This window comes from Mustela nivalis, assembly GCF_964662115.1.
Source record: "Mustela nivalis genome assembly, chromosome: 1".
In the NCBI taxonomy this organism is placed as follows: Eukaryota; Metazoa; Chordata; class Mammalia; order Carnivora; family Mustelidae; genus Mustela; species Mustela nivalis.
Window position 1 is genome coordinate 104,435,820 of NC_139020.1, and position 19,986 is coordinate 104,455,805.

Genomic DNA, 19,986 nt, shown 5'->3' on the forward strand with positions numbered 1-19,986 from the left:
CAAGAGTCCTGTGGAATTTTTTACAACGTGTATCTGGATCTAAACAAGGTCCACTGTGGTCAGTGAATGCTGTTTATTTGTTTGTTTGTTTATAGGAGAGTGGGGAAGAGCAGAGGGAGAGGGAGAGAATCTTAATCAGGCTCCTTACCCAGCATAGAGCACAATACAGGACTCGGTCTCATGACCATGATCACCACCTGAGATGAAATCAAGAGTCCAGCATTTAACCAACTGAGCCATTCAGGCACCCCTCACTTTTTTTTTTTTTTTTTTAAGATTTTATTTATTTATTTGCCAGAGAGAGATCACAAACAGAGGAAATGACAGGCAGAGGGAGAGAAAGAAGCAGGCTCCTGCTGAGCAGAGAGCCCTATGTGGGACTCAATCCCGGACCCTAGGACCATGACCTGAGCTGAAGGCAGAGGCTTAACCCTCTGAGCCACCCAGGCGCCCCACCCCTCGCTTTTTAAATCCTATAAACCACAGGTTCTCTCTCAGCTCTTGCAGTGTTGTCAAAGAAGCCAGTGTTGTCAAAGAAGTAGTTTACCTATCAAAATCTTTCCATCTATTACCTATAAAGTGTTTGTTAGATCTAGTAGCTTAGCTTTTCAATTTTTTTTTTTTTTTTAAGTTTTATTTAAGTAGTTTCTACACCCAACGTGGGGCTCAAACTTGGGACCCTGAATATCAAGAGTTCCATCCATGCTCCTCTGATTGACCCAGTCAGGTGCCCCAGCCTTTTTAACTAAATAGTTGGATTGATCCTTCTTAATGGCAAAAGGATAATGTGTCTTAGGTGAAGATCTTAGAGCTAGGTTGGAAGAATATTCACGTTAAATGTAAAGCAGTAACATCATTTGGGGAAAATTCCTAACTTCTAGAAGGAATCAATGGAAGTAGCTTTATACACTCGTTTGCTGAGCTTCCTGGTGCAGAGAAGTCTGTTTTTGGTGTGTAGGTAGGGAATAAATAGCAGTGAATTTGCACTGGCTAACCTCATTTTCTAGCCCTTTGGTGGTGTCTTGTACCCTGGGGTGATGTTAGAATTGGGTGAGCACAATTCGCAGAGGTCCCCTGATCTGTCATAGATGAGAGAACGGAAGCTGGCCACCTGGCGAATACTAGAAGCCCATAGGCCCTGGGGACCAGAACAAAATCCATGGGTCTCAGAACTGTGCAGGGATCTTCTGAGAGCCCAAGGACCAAGCATGAGTCAGCAAAGTTCTCTCTCGGTGGCCTCCAAAATGGACCCGGCTGGGCGTGCTGACACAGAAGCGCCTAAAGGAGCCCGTGTGCTTTATCAACCGCCCGTCTCTTGGGAGGTTCCCACCCGCGCCCTGATAAGCCCCGGGCTGCCCTGCACCCGCTGCAGATGCATCTCGGAACTCCAGCTCCCAGAAGACAGCGAGAACCGCACATGTGGCGAGTTTTTCAGCGGAAACGGCGTTGCGCAAGCGCAGAGAGAGAAGCTAGAGCGTAGGCTCTGAGCGGCGCTTGCGCACGGTTCCTCCAGCCCCGTTCACGCAGTCCACTGGATTCCGGGCACTCCGCGCGTTTCTTACGTCACCATTACGCATGCGCTTTGGAAGAAGGGGTGAGCTTTTGGGAGACCGGCAGGAGGCGCGTCTTGCTCTGGTCTAACGGCGCCTGCGCGGACGGGAGCCCGACTGGAACATGGCGACTTGCGCTGAAATCCTGCGGAGCGAGTTCCCCGAAATTGACGGACAGGTCTTCGACTACGTGACGGGTGAGTCGAACGGAATTTGCGCGCTGGGAAGGCCAAAATGAAAGTCACTGGGAGAAAGGCTAAGGGAGGGCAATGTCGGGGACCACTGCTAGGCCTCTCCTTTGCGTGACCTCTTGTCCCGAGGGCCGGTTAGGTCTGGAGCCAGGAGTGGGACCGTGTTTCGGGGACTAAAACTGCTTGTATGTCTACCCTACCCGTTATCTTCCTCGACCTGCCACGCCCGGGCCAGGCGTCTTGCACAGCGGCAGCGCGGACTTCGAGTCTGTGGATGACCTGGTGGAAGCGGTGGGGGAACTGTTGCAGGAGGTGTCCGGGGACAGCAAGGATGACGCGGGCATCAGGGCTGTGTGCCAGCGCATGTACAACACTCTGCGCCTGTACGTGCCAGGGTAGGGGGATTCGTGGGGACGATGGGAAGGCGGACGGTAAGGAGACAAGACGTAAGGGAAGAAGGTCTGATGGCCATAGAGGTTTTTCTTCAATTCCTAATTCTGCGCTTTCTGTTCCTACCCTCAAGGGATGAGCCACAGACCCAGGGAAACAGCCAGGTGCTACTAGACGCCCCCATCCAGTTGTCAAAGATAACAGAAAACTACGGTGAGAAAGGGAAGATTGAACTAGCTGCTCTCTGCCCTGTCTGAGCCTCCTCCCCCTCCCCCAGCCAGCCAGCCCTGGAGCCCAAGACTCTTGGTACCTTTTCAAAAGAATGAGGATGTAGAAGCTAGTTGGTGTCTTTACTGAGGGCAGAAGAGGTCGTTGATGAAGGGAATGGGGTTGGAGAGTTTTCCAAGCTCTTAGGTAGGGTAGGAATCTTATGGGCCTTGGAGCTGGACAGACTTAGGTTTACTTACCAGTTCTGTGGCTTTTTAATCAACTGTGTGAGCTTGTAGGAGTTGCTTATCTGCCTCAGTCTCTGTATTCTTAATCTGGGAATTGTTTTTGTTTTTGTTTTTGGTTGAAATATGGGGAGGATAATAGCTATTTCTGGAATTGTAAGGTTTTCCTTTAAATGTTTTTGTCTGTGTCTGGTTTATATTAGTTACTCAAAATGTTAGTTTCCCTTCCCTCAGGGAGAAGGTGACTGCTTTTCTTATCGCTTACAGACTGTGGCACCAAACTTCCAGGACTGCTAAAGAGGGAACAGTCCTCGGTGAGGAGAAGGAAAAAAGGGAGGGTCCATGTCTATAGTGGGGGTAGAAATTGACTGTCTAAATATTGGAGGATTTTTCTGGGGGTTTCTGATTATGTCTTTCACTGAAAGGGTAACTTAAGATGTTCTTTCTGGGGCTCCTTTCTGAGCCTACCAGCCTAGGCTGAAATGGTTGTGTTTGCACCTTTAGACTGTGAATGCAAAGAAGCTAGAGAAGGCTGAGGCTCGACTGAAGGCAAAGCAGGAGAAGCGCTCAGAGAAGGACACACTCAAGACCAGCACTCCTCTGTGAGTTTAGCAAGAAGTGCTGAGAAGAGAACAGAGCAGTCTGTATTGGGATGGAAGGGTGGCTTGGAGTGCTAAAAGCCATCGTTTCTCTCTTTGAAAGAGTCTTGGAAGAGGCATCAGCCAGCCAGGCTGGCAGCAGAAAGGAGAGTCGGTTGGAATCATCTGGCAAGAACAAATCGTATGATGTGCGAATTGAGAACTTTGATGTATCTTTTGGCGATAGGTGAGGGAGTGGCCGTGGGGAGGGGTGATGCTTTTCTTTTTCCAGTTAAAGGAGAATTTGGACAGATGAAATGGGGCTTAAAATAACATTGTTTTTTTTGTGGCTAAATTTGTTGTATACCTGTCTCTAGAGCAGCACCCTTTGTGTTCTTCCTCCTACCCCTGCAGGGTACTGCTGGCTGGAGCAGATGTGAACCTGGCATGGGGCCGCCGCTATGGGCTGGTGGGTCGAAATGGGCTGGGGAAGACGACACTCCTGAAGATGTTGGCCACTCGGAGCCTGCGAGTTCCTGCCCACATTTCCCTGCTGCACGTGGAGCAGGAGGTTGCTGGAGACGACACCCCTGCCCTGCAGAGTGTGCTAGAAAGTGACACCGTGAGGGAAGACCTTCTGCAGAGGGAGCGGGAGCTCAGCGCCCAGATTGCCACTGGCAGGTAAGGGCTACAGATGGCAAATGACCGGCAGCCACGGTTCTTTAGAGAGTGCCCGTCATAGTGCCACAGTCTGTAACTGGCACTCTCATTCTAATAATCAGCAGAGCTTAGAACCTGACACTGTGGAGCTATAACGCCCTGTTCCTTCCACACTGCCCACTGCCCTCACTGACTTGAGCAGGTGCTTTCTGTAGTGCATTCCTGTCCTGGCAACAAGGCAGTGAGCAGCCTGCTCTCCAGCTGCACAGAGTACAGGGCATTCCACCTAGAATGCCCCCGTTCGGGCTGAGTGCCCTTCCTCCCATTCCCACTCCAGGGCATTGGGCTCAGAAGCTGCACAGTTGGCGGAAGTATATGCCAAACTGGAGGAGATTGAGGCTGACAAGGCACCTGCCAGGTATTTAAAATTCCCCTTCCCTCCTTTAGATTTCCTTTCCCTTCTGTCACCTGTTTCAAGCTGTTCTAAAATTTCTTCACTTCTAGGGCATCAGTCATTCTTGCTGGGCTTGGCTTTACCCCTAAAATGCAGCAGCAGCCCACCCGGTGAGTGGCCCTTGCCATTCTTGGCTGTCAGCACTGTTGACGTTGCCTCTGCCTCTCTTGGTAAATATCTACCCCTGATGTGATCTCTGTTCCTTTAGGGAGTTCTCAGGTGGCTGGAGGATGAGACTGGCCCTGGCCCGGGCTCTGTTTGCTAGGTGAGTCTCTGGGGCCTGTGTACAGATACTGTGGAGGATGGGGCTTGGCTCATGGGAGGTCGTGAGCTGCTGACCTAAAACCTTAAGGGTTACATTTTTCTTTTCTATAGGCCAGATCTTCTGCTGTTAGATGGTGAGTTTGAAAGGGGGAACCCTGACTTTGGGGTAGGGATAGATGGCAACATCCAAGTTCTGTAGCTCTTCAATCCCAAATATGTCCTCCCCCATCTTTCCAGAACCCACAAACATGCTGGATGTAAGGGCCATCCTGTGGCTGGAGAATTACCTGCAAGTGAGTGCCTACAGATGTTAGAGTAGGTCCAGGGGAGGTCTGCCTCTAAGACACTTGGGGGGTTGGAAGCTGACTGCTCTCCCAAACTGGGTCTGCCATCCTGTGACTTCCTCAGACATGGCCCTCTACAATCCTGGTCGTCTCCCACGACCGCAACTTCCTGAATGCCATAGCCACAGACATCATCCACCTGCACAGCCAGCGACTAGATGGATACCGGGGAGACTTTGAGACCTTCATCAAGAGCAAGCAAGAGCGGCTGCTTAACCAGCAGCGGGAGTATGAGGCACAGCAGCAGTATCGCCAGCATATCCAGGTGTGGGGATAGGCAGGGCTGGGGGCCCCATCCCATGGGTGCCAGAGTCTGTAGGAGCGAGGGAACCTGACCAGTGCCTACACTCATGTCCCCACAGGTTTTCATTGACCGATTTCGCTACAATGCCAACAGAGCCTCTCAAGTGCAGAGTAAACTTAAAATGCTGGAGAAGCTGTGAGTACAGTGCCCTTGACCGGGCCGTGACTCCTAGTCTCTTAATTTCTGCCCTCATTTTGCCGGCCACCCCTTGCCCTCCCATTCTAAGTCTCCCCTTTTCTAGAAACCAGCCTTAGTCTACTCTCCAACAGGAAAACAGAGCATTTTACATTGCTGTTGGGAATTAGTCTTGCTCTCCATAGGATTAGGCAACCCCTAATTTATTTTCTCTAATCTGTTTGCTTATCCTGGACATTTCATATAAATGGAATCCTATAATGTGATGTTTTGTGTCTGACTTATTTCACCTATCATAGTGTTGGTGAGGTTCTTTCATGCTGTAGCGTGTATCTGTACTTTGTTTTTACGGTCAGGTAATATTTCATTGGAAGGACGTACAGCATTTTGTCCATTGCCTCTTCAGTCAAGAGATATTGGAAGTTTCCTCTTTCTTGGCTCTTATGACTAATAGTGCTCTGAACATTTGTGTACAAGTTTATATATGGACCTGTGTTTTCTGTTTTCTGGGGTATGTACCTCGGAGTGAAATTGCTAGGCTACAAGATAATTCTATGTTTATTTATTTATTTTTTTAAAGATTTTTATTCGTTTGACAGACAGAGATCACAAGTAGGCAGAGAGAGAGCAAGAAGCAGGCTCCCTGGGGCACCTGGGTGGCTCAGTGGGTTAAGCCGCTGCCTTTGGCTCAGGTCATGATCTCAGGGTCCTGGGATCGAGTCCCGCATCGGGCTCTCTGCTCAGCAGGGAGCCTGCTTCTTCCTCTCTCTCTCTGCCTGCCTCTCTGCCTACTTGTGATTTCTCTCTGTCAAATAAATAAATAAAATCTTAAAAAAAAAAAAAAAAAAAAAGAGCAGGCTCCCTGCAGAGCAGAGAGCCTGATGTGGGGCTCGATCCCAGGACCCTGGGATCATGACCTGAGCTGAAAGCAGAGGCTTTAACCCACTGAGCCACCCAGGCACCCCTATGTTTAACTTTTTGAGGAACTACCAAACTGTTCTCTAAAGCAGCCGGACCATTTTGGATTTCTCCCAGCAATGTACGCGGGTTCCAATTTCTCCATATCCTTGCCAACACCTATTATCTGTCTTTTTAATTTTAGCCAGCCTAGTGGGTGTGAGTGATATTTTACTGTAGTTTTGATTTGCATTTCTTTAATGACTAATGATGTGGAACACTGGGGGCTTAATCTGAAATCAACCTTTCTAGAGGTGCTGGTGTGGGGAGCACAGGGAGGGGAGTCTAAAATCAAAAGCACATAAGTTTTTGTGACATTGAAATACTTATCACGGTGTCTTAACTGGTAGGCCAAAAACCTACAGAAAGGATAACCCTATTTTTCAATATATAGTGAACTAGAAGAAGGTACTCTAAAATAAGAATATAGTCTGGATGGTGGGAGTACAAGCTTTTTCTAAGTTTTCTTTGAACATACATTACTTGTGTAGTAAGAACAAATACAGTTAGTTTTTAAAGCCATAAATCTAGTCTGCCCCCTCTCTCCTCAGACCAGAGCTGAAACCTGTGGACAAGGAGTTGGAGGTGGTGATGAAGTGAGTGCTGGGCCGAGAAACTGGTGGGGAGCTCATGTTTCTGGCTGCTCCCATGTTCCTTACCACCTCCTCCTGCAGGTTCCCGGATGGGTTTGAGAAGTTCTCACCGCCAATTCTGCAACTAGATGAGGTGGATTTCTACTATGATCCTAAGCATGTCATCTTCAGCCGCCTCTCCGTCTCTGCTGATCTCGAGTCCCGCATTTGTGTGGTATGGTTGCTGTTCCTCTGTTCCGAGAGCTGAGACTCTCCCACCCCAGCATGTGGTATGGATTGACCCAGGTCCTCCGGCAGCAAAGGGAAGTGGTATGCAGGAGCTGGAGTTGGCCTGGGCCAAGGACTTTGCTCTACTTCCCTGCTCTACTTCCTGCAGAGCTAGAAAGCCTGGCTGGTGGTACTTAAAGAATACGTAGAGCAAGAGTTTATCTTCCTAGTCTCAGATCTGAGTTTCCTCAGACCATGGAGCAGGGAGGAGATAGCATGGGCTTCAGGGTCAGATATCCAGTCTTGATTCTGCCGAGTGGTAGCTCAATTACTGCATGGAGATAGCAGCTGCCTTACTTGGTTCTTGGGAGAGTTAAACCCTGTGAGATAGCAGCTGCGTTACTTGGTTCTTGGGAGGGTTAAACCCCGTGCTCTTAGTAGGTATTCAGCTGTCAGTTTCCTTTACGACTTTACTAGTTCCTTCATTTATATAGATCCTTAATATTATTTTATTGGTTGTTGAAGGAGTCATTGGTCAGAACCAATGCTCATCTTTGCTTCTGTGTTCTGCCCATGACAACTCTTCAGCATTCTCGTGGTTCTTTTGACAGGTTGGGGAGAACGGGGCTGGGAAGTCTACCATGCTGAAGCTGCTCATGGGGGACCTGGCACCTGTTCGGGGCATCAGACATGCTCACAGGTAAAGCCCCCCAGTCCCCAGCGACTCTGTAGCTGCACTCCTTTATGGGCATTGCCTTCCACCCTGTCTTTCCACCTTTGTTTCTGCCTGTAGGAATCTGAAGATTGGCTACTTCAGCCAGCACCATGTAGAGCAGCTGGACCTGAATGTCAGCGCAGTGGAACTGCTGGCCCGCAGGTTTCCCGGTACTGTAGGGACTCTAGTGGAGGAAAGAGGGGACCCCTACAGCTAGGCCTGCCTTGGGGTGGGGTGCTGAGCAGCGAGCCCTGAGTCTAGGTATAAGGACATGGGCATTGAGGTAAGGCTGAGGGGAGGGTGATGGGAGGGAGTTAGCTCAAGAACCCACTTGATGGCGTGAGGCCTGTTCCAGGGCGGCCTGAGGAGGAGTATCGTCACCAGCTCGGCCGGTATGGCATCTCTGGAGAACTGGCCGTGCGCCCTGTTGCCAGCTTGTCCGGAGGCCAGAAGAGCCGGGTAGCCTTTGCTCAGATGACCATGCCCTGGTGAGCTCTGGCCTTCTCTTCTCCTCTCCCCATCTCGCGTAGTGGAAAATGTTTGTCTTGTCTCCATATCGGGGAGTTCATTTTCTCCCAAGCCCCGTAACTGCCTGCCTCCCTGGGCACTGCCTTCCAGCCCCAACTTCTACATTCTGGATGAGCCGACGAACCACCTGGATATGGAGACGATTGAGGCTCTGGGCCGTGCTCTCAACAATTTCAGGGTGAGTGTGCCTTCAGGCTGCCCACCTCTCCCCAGGCTTCAGCACCACTAAAGTGCCCCTGAGTGCTCCCGGCCTTGTGTCTTTCAGGGTGGCGTGATTTTGGTGTCCCACGACGAGCGCTTCATCCGGCTGGTGTGCCGGGAGTTGTGGGTGTGCGAAGGCGGTGGCGTCACCCGGGTCGAGGGGGGGTTTGACCAGTACCGCGCCCTTCTCCAGGAACAGTTCCGCCGTGAGGGCTTCCTCTAGGGCCACAGGCTGTGAGGACTGTGCCCGGGACATGGACTGGACTCTCAGACCCCTGGGCCACCGTGTAGGCGACCATCTCCAGGCCACGGACTTCCCCCAGCTTTGGGGACAGCCTTATTTCCGAATCTCCTTTTGACTGGAGCATCCTCTGCACAACCCAGGGAGCCCCATCTAAGTGTCTGTGAGGACTGGGCTTCAAGGGAAAGGGCAAGAGGTGCCCTCTGGTTATAGATCTGCCCTACTGCCCCAGCTCTGGCTGGGCCCCAAGTGGCTGCTGTGTAAATTAAATCTGCCCCTGCATCTCCCTGGCCTCGTGTGTGCTGCTCCCCGGCAGGGCTGCAGCGCTTCTCTGCTGGGGGCTGGGGTCTCTGGGGTTTGGGGTGTTTGTAACACTTGTATCAGTCATGCAGATGAAGCCCATGGCAGCACGAGTCTTGTCTCTGGAAGGAAAGGAGACGTCATTAAAGCCGCCAGGGCTCCAAGGTTGCCTGCCTGACATCCGGTGGGCCGAGCTGGTGGAATGAAGGATAACGTGGTACAACTCTGGGCTGCTGGTTGCTGCAGCCCAGGCACAGTCTTAGCTGAAGGTTTGCTTTCTGCTGCCTCAGCCCCACACCTCATGGGAATGAACTGATGCTGTAACCTGACAAATCATGGTTTGTCAGTTGCTTAGTCCAGTGGTCTCTGATGTAGGCTCCCCCTGCTTCTCTGGTCTAGACCCTTAGATGGAGCTGAAGAGAAACCAAGAAACTCTCTTTGTCCCCATTTTGCTTGGGTGATTTCATGTTCTTTATTTTCCCTCAAACCATGTAGAAGGGGCCTGGGAAGTAAGAGAATTGAGAATGGGGTCGAATGGGAAGAAACAGCACTTTGTCTTTCAATGAAGCGATCTCAGAGAGATGTTTAACAGAGGTTGTATGACTTATAAATACTGTTTCTTGAGGAGTTAGCTGCTCTCTATAAGTGTTGGAAGACACTAAAATAGGAACTTTGCATTCCCAAGAGATAATGGAGAAACCACAGTCCACAGAAGGAGCTGGCTGGCCCCTGTGGAGAATTGACAGAGTTCGACCTAGGAGTCTAAGCCCCTGAGGCTGTTGTGGTGCATAGGTAGTTGGGGTAAAGAACCTGTTTTGGAAGAAAGGAGAATAAAGATGGGAAGGTTCTGTTACCTAGGCGGAACAGGTGCTGATGGCCATAAGAACCTAGCCAAAGGGCCACTCAGCAGGCAGCAACCTCAGCATCCATCCTCTCAGACGTCTGGCCCCTGTCTGTGGCCAGGTGCACCCTCAAAGTCCTGAGAGCCTTCTCCCAGCCCCCTCTAAATTCCCAGGCTCAGGCCTGCAGGTGGGCCAGTCAGGGGACACCTGGGTAGGCTCCACGCCTGCCTGTTACTGTTTCACCCCTCAGTAACTTGTGAATCCCTTTAGGAGTCCTCAACTCCCCAGTGAGTCAAAATGCAGCTGAAGGGTCCTGTGGCAGAGTCTGCTTTGGAGGTGGCTTTGTGTACAGAGAGCACAGGCCTTGGAGTTGGGCCCGAGATCAAGTCCCAGCTGCCAGCATTAGCTGGGTAACCACAGCAAATCGCTGAACCTTTTTGAACACTTGCCTCCCTGGTCTCTTGATAGGATACTTGTGAGGATTAGCTGCAAGCATATAATAGACAAGTGCTCAAAGTGATTCGTGGGTGACCAGTCTGTGATTTGAAGACTATGAGAAAAGAGGTAAATTTTCTCTTGAGTGACTCCAGAGATAGACCGGTTTGGGCTCGAAGGAAGGAAGACTTTTTTAAATAGCTCAGGCTGCTTTTGGAGAGTGAGTTTCCCGTCTCAGACTGCTCAGCCCTGCCAGGCCCTAGAGAATGGCTCTTGGGTAGGAAGAACACAATATAGCCTCTGGGTTAGCTTCCAATTTTATGATTCCATGGAAGAAACATGAAGAGTTTTTATAAATGACAGTACAAGCCTATGTGACCAGACTTCGGAAAGGTGGGACAAATGAACTGAGAAAGATCCCACAATAAATGTGTAAAGTGAACTTTTGGAAGTTAGAGGAGGGTGGCTGGCAAAAGATGGTTGTCTTGAGGATGGAAAATGTGGACAAAGTCACCCGGCTCCATCCCAGAGAGCATGGGACAGGGAGAGAGAAAGGCGACACAAAAGACTGCCCATGATCACTCCAGGTAGCCCATCATGGCAGCTATGGAGACCCTATCCCCAGCCATGGGAAGCTGATCTTCCACAGCTGCTGGAGATGGAGCTGCCCTGCCTATGTAAAGTTGTTAGACCAATCCCGAGCTGCCAAGGTTGAGACTGCCTCAATTTGCAGGGTCTTCATTGAAATCCTGGCCTCCCTGCCTCTGCTGGCCCTCCCACTCTCACTGATGCCTTCTCAGACAATCTGGCCAGTTCCTAGTGGCCCAGGGTGCCATGGGTCTCTGTATCTATCTACATGCCGCTCAAAGATGCCAGTCACAGAATTATTCATTCCAGTGTGCCATCACTGTCTTAAGATTTACTTGATGCAGTCATTCTGCTAAGCGCTCACTGGTTTCCAGGCCAACTTCAGTGCAGAATAGGAGAGAAGGTGCATTTTACCCTGTCTGGCCATGCCCCAGCCTGATCTGTCATTTTGGAACAGAACACCCTACTAGGAGCTGCTCCCCGGGCCTGGTCTGGTCTCCCCACAGACACAAACCAGGTAACACCCCCCTGGCACCAGAGCATCCTGGCTATGCTTGAGCCTGAGCATGTAGACTGGAAGACAGCCTCCAGGAGGTACCAGGCAGCCCCACAGGATAGATCCATAACCTGACTGCAGGGCTGTGAGGGATCTTCAAACCTGGAGCAATGGACTTCATTTCAACCCTGAGTTGCTTCAAGTGGGTTTCCCAGCACCATGTGCTGCCCGATGACAAGCTGCGTGCAGTTATTAATCAAGATTGTAGTTTCCAGCTTGCCTGGATTTCCTTGAATGGCTTGCTCATTTTTGCATCTTCCATATATCATCTAAGCTCAATTAAAATGCTTGGTAAGTGAATATTTGGGGAAAACTGATGTGAGAAAAAGTAGAGAACAGCATTGGAGGAGGAGAGAGCTGAGGCAAGGAGACCAGCAGGGAGGGCATGACCAAAGTCTGGCACTAAGGACATGGGGTCAGGGTGATGGAGGCAGAGGAGAGACCTGGGAGTGTGGTGAGCAGACTCAGCAGAGGTTTTGAGCACTGCCCAAATGAGGGAGAGCTGCTGCTTCTGGTCCTGAGTCTTGAAATAAGTGAAAGGAAAGCTTTGGGACACTTCCGAGTTTAAAAAGGGATCCTTTTAAACCTTCCCTTGTTCCTTTCAGCACAATGCTAAGGAAAGAAGTTAATATTTATTGGGGTCTTTTGTAACAGGTACCATCATAAGTGCTTTACTTGAACTAAATCAGTCCTCACAACCCTGCAAACTGGCAGTCTGATCCCCGCTTTACAGATGAGGAACCAGAATTGACAGTGGGTGGCAGGCCTGGATGCAGGGCAGGCTGGTTCTAGACCTCAGCTCTTCACACAGCTGCTACTTAGGTCCTACTGTGACAGGCTGACCGGTCCACTTCTTAATTCCAACACATAAAACTCATCACTAATTGCATAAGGCAGGAGAGAGGCGAGGTTTGAGCAAGCGTCTCTCAGGAGGGCAAGCTGATGAGTGGGCGTACCAGCCCAGGGGCAGACATGGTAGGTGCTCAGTGGGTCATTGGAGATCCGAAAACACAGTATACTGGAGTCTCATGGAGGGGTGGGTTAGCCCAGCTCTACTGCTGAGGGCCTCTTGGGCAAGTCAACCTCTCTGGAGTAAATTCTCCTTAGCCGTAAAATGGGCATAATGCACTTTGTCCTGCCTGCTTCTTTGGGTGGTTGGATAGATTAACCAAAACAAGGTTTTGTATAAACTGAATAACTTTTTTAAAAAGATGTTTATTTATTTGAGAGAGAGAGCAGAAGTAGGCAGAGCAGCAGGCAGAGGAAGAGGGGGAAGCAGACACTCTGCTGGGCAGGGAGCTTGATGTGGAGCTTGATCCCAAGACCCTGGGATCATGCCCTGAGCCAAAAGCAGACACTGAACCGACTGAGCCACCCAGGCACCCCTAAACTGAATAAATTTTTTCATAAACTTCATATAAAGTGCTGTGGATCCAAAGGGTATCGTTTCATGGGAGAACTGATGTGGCAGCAGCCTAGAGCCTCCTCCAGAGATATGGAATCAGACATGAGAACACACATGCTCAGGGCCATCGTCAAGATGTCACCCCAGGAGGGCCACCCCACAGCCATCCTTGTCGGCTGCACCAGGCATCAGAAAGCACGTGTGTGGGAAAGCAGCAGAAGACTGCCTAGCACCTGCTGACTCGCATGGAGTTGGGCAGAAATCACCGTATAATTTAAGCCCATTATAATATGTATAATATGTATACGTCATGCCCTGTTGGTAATTCTAGGTTTCTGTTTTCTTTAAGTTAAATAAATGGGTGGTTTGGAAGTGATTTCTGCTTTACTGTATATAGAGAGGCCTTTGAAACCCTAAATTAGAGTACATAAATGTTTGTCAACCGACACTACAGCATTTTTAACTCTGAGGAATGCTTCACAAATGTTCGCTTTTGGTCTTTTCCTCCCACTTTTCCTTCCCCCTTGTGTTAAATGGCTCATGCTGAGTTATTCCCATTTTACAGAACAAGAACTTAAAGCAGAAAAATGTTGAGTGTCTTGCTCAGGTTCTGGTACTTGTTTTTGTGCAGAAAGGGGCCAAGAACCAAGGTGTGTGGGTTTCTAGCCTCACCACATCTCTCCAGATCAGCTGTTTGCAGCTTTGTTCCAGAGCTCTTTGTATAATATGTGACATTCTCCTGAGCATGCCCAGGGTCAGGAGCCCTTCTGTCCTCTTGGGGAAGTGTTTGAACCCGGGATGAGGGTAAGTGTGAATCTGACTTGTTTTAACTTGTAAATTAGGGAGCTAGCTCTGGAATCAGAAAGAACTGCATTTGAGTCTGGATTCTATCACTGACTGGCTATGTCACTTGGCACATGAAACTACTCAGTGCCTCAGTTTCCTGATCTGTAAAATGAGAATAATAATGGTCCTTATACTCTAGGTTTATTGTGACTATTAAATCAGATAATACAAGCAAAACTCTCATCATGGGCCCACTGGTTCATAAATGTTAGCCATTATGATGATGATATTTGTTGTAACCTTCACCACTTTACTGGGTTTTAGTGAGGTAATTTTTATGATGCCCTGTAGCTAAAAACCACTGTATTTAGTCATGGTGCCACAATCAACCCGAAAGGTACCTACACCTCCAACTTTGTGTCTTTAGGCCTAGAAAGCACTCCTCCTTGGATTCGTCTCCCACTGCAAAGACTTTTCCCCCTAGATTCTTCTATGCATATACACACGTGCCTCCTCTAGTTCTTTTTGGATGTTCTATACTCAATCTGTTCATCACTCAAAACTTTGTTCCAAATTGGGAATTCTCCATCAATAGAGGAGTCTAGATTTTTCTTGACAGCTAGGGACTTTGAGAATAGTCATTCTGAACCTTCTCACCCCCCAAAGATTTCGTCCTCTTCTTCTTCCACGAACTCTACAGTCAGAACAGATGCATGGCACTCCCGGGATTTGGAAGCAGTTATCCTAGAGTAAAACTAGTAAGAACCAGGGGCACCTGGGTGGCTCAGTGGGTTGAAGCCTCTGCCTTCGGCTCAGGTCGTGATCCCAGGGTCCTGGAATTGAGCCCCACATCGGGCTCTCCACTCAGTGGGGAGCCTTCTTCCCCCTCTCTCTCTCTGCCTGCCTCTCTGCCTACTTGTGATCTCTGTCTGTCAAATAAATAAAAATCTTCCAAAAAAAAAAAACTAGTAAGAACCAATAAATAATGGTTGAGATGTATAGAGATGTATAGAAATCATAACATCTATACATCTATAGATGTATAGAAGTCATTCAAGAGGTTGTACATTATGGTTTGGTGTCAGGGTTGGGGAGGCATTTAAGAACTATTAGGTGAATGAGCCACAATTAGCCAAGGAAGAATAAGTGATTGGAACAATATGTGAAGTGTGATTGAGGTCAAGAGTGCCAGGATCGGGGCACCTGGGTGGCTCAGCAGGATAAGCCTCTGCCTTCAGCCCAGGTCATGGTCTCAGGGTCCTGGGATCGAGCCCTGCATCGAGTGGGGGCTCGATCCCAGGATCCTGCAGTGGAGAAGAGAAGGTATGAGAGACCAGCTGTTTTCAGTGGGTCCCCAGATCTGCTGGGAGGAGGCAGACTCTACCTCATGACTTGACCTTTTAGTGGGTCTTGCTTTCAGAGGCCCTCGATGCCCTAGTCCATCGGAGCTTGCAAACACAGGCCCCAGAGCCTTCTCAACTAATTCTCCCACTCCATTCCACCCTCTTCTGGATTCTTTGGTTTGTGACTTGGCTTGTATGGCCTTTCTCATCCAGAGAGGATGTACTGACGAGTAAAAGTTGGATTTTCAGGTCTCTTTCAGCTGCATTTCTAATGACACATTAATAAACTGACATATTGTTTATATATCAGTCTCATCTGAGACTGTGGCTTGATCTAACAATAGTATACAGAGCGCTATGTACCAAGCATTGTTCTAAGCATTTTACATGAATTGACTAATTCTCACTACAAACCAGTAAGGTATCTTTATAAGTGAGAAAATGGGGCCCTAGAAAAAATTTAAAAAGTTAAAAAGCGAAAGAAAACTTGCTTGGGTCCAGCCAGCTCATGAGACTCTGATATGGGCTTGTGCTGAGGGGTCAGAGTGACCCCAAAGCCCCAGCTTGCCCACCATAGCACAGCAAGGCACCTCGGCCACATTGATAGTTAGCACCTGAGGTGGTGAGGAGCCGCTCTGTGCTGTGGTGACCTCAGCAAGTACCAGGGCCTGAGAAGTGCCACATCTGAGCAGCCTGCCAGCCCTCCTGGGGCATACTGCCATGTTTCAAAAGATTATATGAAACAAACCTAATTTGTTAATTATTTTCCCATTAATATTAAATCAAAAACATAATATGGCACAAATCACAGTTTCTGATTAGCCTTAAATAATTAAAGTTGCCAATCCAAATTAGTTGATTCCAGCCCCCCAAAAAAAAACACTGTTCTGTTTAGCCTAGCCTCTCTTCAGGGATAAGGTCTCTGCTCCCATCTTACTGTCTTCTCAGAGCCCAGGTTGGGCTGTTTGTGCCCTGGGAAATGATGGTCTGCTGCCTTGGACTTTACAAGGCTGCCTCTCTGGACGCTAGCTGCTTTACCTAGAAGCATCTGGGCACATGTATGTAAGCACGCCATGCGTCAGTGATACACTCAGAATGGGACAGCTGGGAAAGTTTAGTCTGGGGTGTGTGGGTGTTCAAGGAAACAACATTCCATCTGACTTGACATTTACCAAAAGGCTAATCTTGAGGTTTAGCCTTGCCCTCTATAAAATGGGCACACCAGTTCCCTGTCCTTGGTTTGATTTAGTCAGTATTCTGATACGAACATAGTCCAGAGGTAAAGCTCAGAGAGACCCCCTCCCTCGACAACTGGAGGGTTCTTCACAGAACAACTTTTACATGCCTTCATGGGGTGTGTGCAACAGCAGTTCTCTAGAGAGGGCTGTATGGGAGCAACCAGCTCAGGTCCAAAGAGCCCCACTGAGAACAGCTGATGGAGGTAACCCCAGATTGGCCCCCAGGAAACTGGAAATGAGGGTGTAAGCTACCTTCTGAGAATCAAACTGAATGATCAGCTCCAGCTTCAGGGCTGGAGAGCAGAGCTATATGGCTTTGCCAAATGAGGTGGGAAGATGGGAGTTGGGTGGTCACTGGGTGGGGAGGGGAGGGAGGGAGGCAAGAGAAAAGATGCATGTGTCCCGAGTTTGATCTTCTTACCTCCTGAGGACCAGTACATTTCCCGAAGGTGGGGCGGCCAAAAGAACTATAAGGATCAGTTCTTTGATTTGAAGTTATTTGCATTTCAGAGATGCAAAAGCCTCTGCCAGTTATCTGTCTTTCAAAAGAGACTTATCTTGTTATTGCTTGTATTTTTGCTTTTTGAAATAAAAAAAGGAGCCAGATAAATGCACCGTGAAACAGATTAAATAAGGAAGCAGAAGTTCTGAGCCAGGCACGGCCATAGGAATAAAAACACAAGTGCCCAGCTGCTGGGAACTTGCAGAAAACTTAGGGTTTAGGCAATAAATACACTGCTTTCTCTGCATTTACAGGTTGTTTTGGATTCTCCATGATGTGAATGTCACTTTGGTCTTTTCATATTAACACGGACCTATTTAAATTTAGAGAAACTTTACTAATTAGTGTTTGCTTAAATTACCAGGTACTCTAGCCCAGCCAAGTTGAAGCAGGAGGCTACCCGCAAGCAACCCCATTTACTTCTACCTTAGTTCTCCCCTTACAGAGTGGGCTCACCTCAGCCAAACTCCTGGTAGCTCCCTCGGAGTGCTCCCCTTCTTCAGTATCAGCCCATGCTTCCCAATGACCAGTCCTTGCCCTTTTTGTTATGAAGATAACATAGCAAAGAGCGTTTGAACGTAGAGGGGGAAATTACTCACAGTATTTTACAAGAACTTTATTCATGAATACACTACATACAATTGCACTTTTACAGTCATGGTACCCTTGCTGTGTTGTATTTGTCTTTCAAGTTAACATTATTGGGACACCTGGCTGGCTCAGACCGTGAAGCATCTGCCTTCGGCCAGGTCATGATCCCAGGGTCCTGAGAAGGAGTCCCGAAGTGGGCTTCCCATTCAGCAGGGCGTCTGCTTCTCCCTCTCCCTTTCCCTTTGCCCCTCCCTGCCCCCATCATGCTTTCTCTCTCTCTCTAATAAAATCTTTAAAAAAATAAAGTTAACATTATTTTTATATCAGAAACATTTTTCCTTTTTTGTACTTGCTATTAGTTTTCATAATTAAAAACTTCCATGGCTACAAAACAGTCTATTGAGCAAATATATTGTAGCTTATTTAAACTTTTCTTTGCTGTTGGACATTTGAGTTGCTTCTAAATTTTCACTGTTATGGATAAATGCTACAATAAACATCTGTGTGCACACTATCTGATTTTTTATTTTTATTTTTTTAGGTTTGTTTATAATCTCTATGTTGCATGTTTATAATCATGCAACAGGGGGCTGGAACTCATGACCCCAAAATCAAAAGTCACATGCTCTAACGACTCAGCCAGCCAGCGCCGCCCCCCCCCCGCCCCGCTCTGAGTTTTTAATTGGCAAATTGGGAATTAAAATATTTCCATCAAAGAGCTATAATTATTAAATGAGAAATGTGGGGGCATCTGGATGGCTCAGTTGGTTAAGGGTCTTACTCTTGGTTTCAGCTCAGGTCATGATCTCAGGGTTGTGAGATTGAGCCCTCATGGCGGTGGTGCGGGGAGCTCCTCGTGCAGTGGGCAGTCTGCTTGAGATTCTCTGTCTCTGCCCCTCCCCCAGTTCTCACTGTCTCTCAAAATAAAAAAATCTTTTAAATCTTTTAATAAAAATAAGTGAGATAATATGTATAAAGCACTTGATATAGAGCTTTATATACAATAGGTAAAAAATAAATAGTGATCACTATTATTAGAACTTAATTCATACCAGTTTGGACCCGACTTTCTTTTGTGTACATGCTGACGACTTTCAAGAGAGGAAGAAGAAGCAAGGAAATTTTACAGAATCTGAAGGGATGTATCAAGGATGCAGTCATTCGTTAAAGAACCTCTGTTACAGGATTTTTTTCCTTCATCTGTGCCCGCAGTTCTTGGTCATGTGGCTTCAAAGAATGAAGAGCAGACCGAGTGGTGGGCAGCAAAAGCAAGGTTTACTGAGCGATAGCAAAGTGACAGTACAAAGCTCCCAGGGAAGAAGGAGGGCAGGGGACCTGAGAGAGTTCCCAGGGGAGTTTCTAGGTCTAGGGGTTTTCTTGCACTTGTTGGCGGGCTGTTTCAATCTCATTAACCCTCCCTATGCCAGTCATCCCATCAGGTTTTTGCCACCTGTGGGAAAGGGCGGAGTGCTCCTTCAGGGTGGTGTCAAATCCTTGTAAGGGTGTTTCCTTCTTCAGGCAGGGCCCCTTGTCCCTGCCTGCCTGTCTTCCCATCTTTCATCACCTCCACAACTTTCTGCCCTCAATATCTCACTCACACTTAGTCTTAATATTCCGGAACCTTTTTTTCTTATTATACACAGTATATATTTATTTATTATATACAGTATTATTTATTTTTATATAGTACCTTAGAAATTATTATGGTAGGAATTTCAACATCAGCTCTCTATCTCTGTGTATTTCTGTCTTGGCATTGTATTCCCTCAAGCCCACTGAGCACGTGCGATTGTAAACCTCTGAGACAGTGGAAATATAGACAAATTCTGTGCCGCAAAATGCATTCAGCTGCATAGAAAAGGTAAAATTACCCACACTCAGAGAACAGTTGAGCTTGCAGAACATGCTACAGTGTCAGAAAAATAAACAAGAGATCAGGGCAAGTCCTGATAAGGAAAGTAGAGAAGCAGCGCTGTCTGTCTCAAGATAACTTTATCTCTTTGTCTATCTATCTATTGACTTACAAAAACACCTTCCTCCTGAAATAATCTTCCCTTTCTCCTGGATTCCAAGGATACCTGGCATCCAACCCATTAGAGGGCAGAATGTGTTCTCTGCCTTGAAGGGAGCATCTTAGGACGCCGGGGTGGCTCAGTTGGTTAAGCATCTGCTTACCACTCAGATCATGATCCCAGCCAGGGTCCTGGGATCGAGCTCCATGTCGGGCTCCCTGCCAGCATTGGGCCAGGTGCACAATACCACAATCTCAGAGGAATTTTGTGGAAAGAAATATTCATGTCTCCATAGCTACATGTCACTGGCATTACTGGCCTGCATCCAGCAAGTCCATAGGAGTATTTGCACGATTTGGTGATACATTTGGTTCTTTTGGTTGGAACAGCTGGTGTGGCAACTTTGGGAGAAAGGATATGGCCAAGCACTTATTTGGACATCCCTATCACCCAGGTTGCTAGTGATGAGATTAGCTGTGCATTTCAAGTCTCGATCTTGAACTTTGAAAAAAAAAATGATGCCATATGTTCTTGTATTTTGCAGTAGATATTTTAAATGATTTATCATGGCAAATTGCAAATATATGCAAGAGTAGAGACATAGAATAATGAGCCCCACGTACA

General features: G+C 48.0%; 1 protein-coding gene across 3 annotated transcripts; it reads left to right on the forward strand.

Moving 5' to 3' along the window:
• Positions 1–255: 255 nt before the first annotated feature.
• Positions 256–9,046, forward strand: ABCF3 (ATP binding cassette subfamily F member 3). 3 transcript variants are annotated; one of them, XM_082693062.1, is made up of 21 exons: positions 256–1,747; positions 1,977–2,124; positions 2,265–2,344; positions 2,851–2,897; positions 3,088–3,185; positions 3,286–3,408; positions 3,576–3,842; positions 4,159–4,239; positions 4,326–4,385; positions 4,484–4,540; positions 4,651–4,673; positions 4,777–4,832; positions 4,948–5,148; positions 5,246–5,322; positions 6,831–6,875; positions 6,954–7,086; positions 7,691–7,779; positions 7,873–7,964; positions 8,150–8,282; positions 8,413–8,500; positions 8,588–9,046. In XM_082693062.1, exons 1-21 carry the CDS (start codon positions 1,675–1,677, stop codon positions 8,744–8,746), a joined length of 2,130 nt encoding a protein of 709 aa, XP_082549188.1. In that variant the 5' UTR covers positions 256–1,674; the 3' UTR covers positions 8,747–9,046. The 3 variants fall into 3 exon arrangements, with proteins under 3 accessions (XP_082549188.1, XP_082549189.1, XP_082549190.1); XM_082693063.1 differs by having other exon boundaries at positions 1,585–1,747; positions 3,286–3,370; XM_082693064.1 differs by lacking the exons at positions 1,977–2,124; positions 2,265–2,344; positions 2,851–2,897; positions 3,088–3,185; positions 3,286–3,408 and having other exon boundaries at positions 1,630–1,747.
• Positions 9,047–19,986: the final 10,940 nt, after the last annotated feature.

What these genes read in the sequence shown, in the direction of transcription:
- ABCF3 (XM_082693062.1), top strand. Translation starts at nt 1,675, where the DNA reads ATGGCGACTTGCGCTGAAATCCTGCGGAGCGAGTTCCCCGAAATTGAC. An exon ending in ATGCAGCAGCAGCCCACCCG is followed by an intron (nt 4,386 to 4,483) that starts GTGAGTGGCCCT and finishes CTGTTCCTTTAG; the next exon opens with GGAGTTCTCAGGTGGCTGGA. An exon ending in GGCTGGAGAATTACCTGCAA is followed by an intron (nt 4,833 to 4,947) that starts GTGAGTGCCTAC and finishes TGACTTCCTCAG; the next exon opens with ACATGGCCCTCTACAATCCT.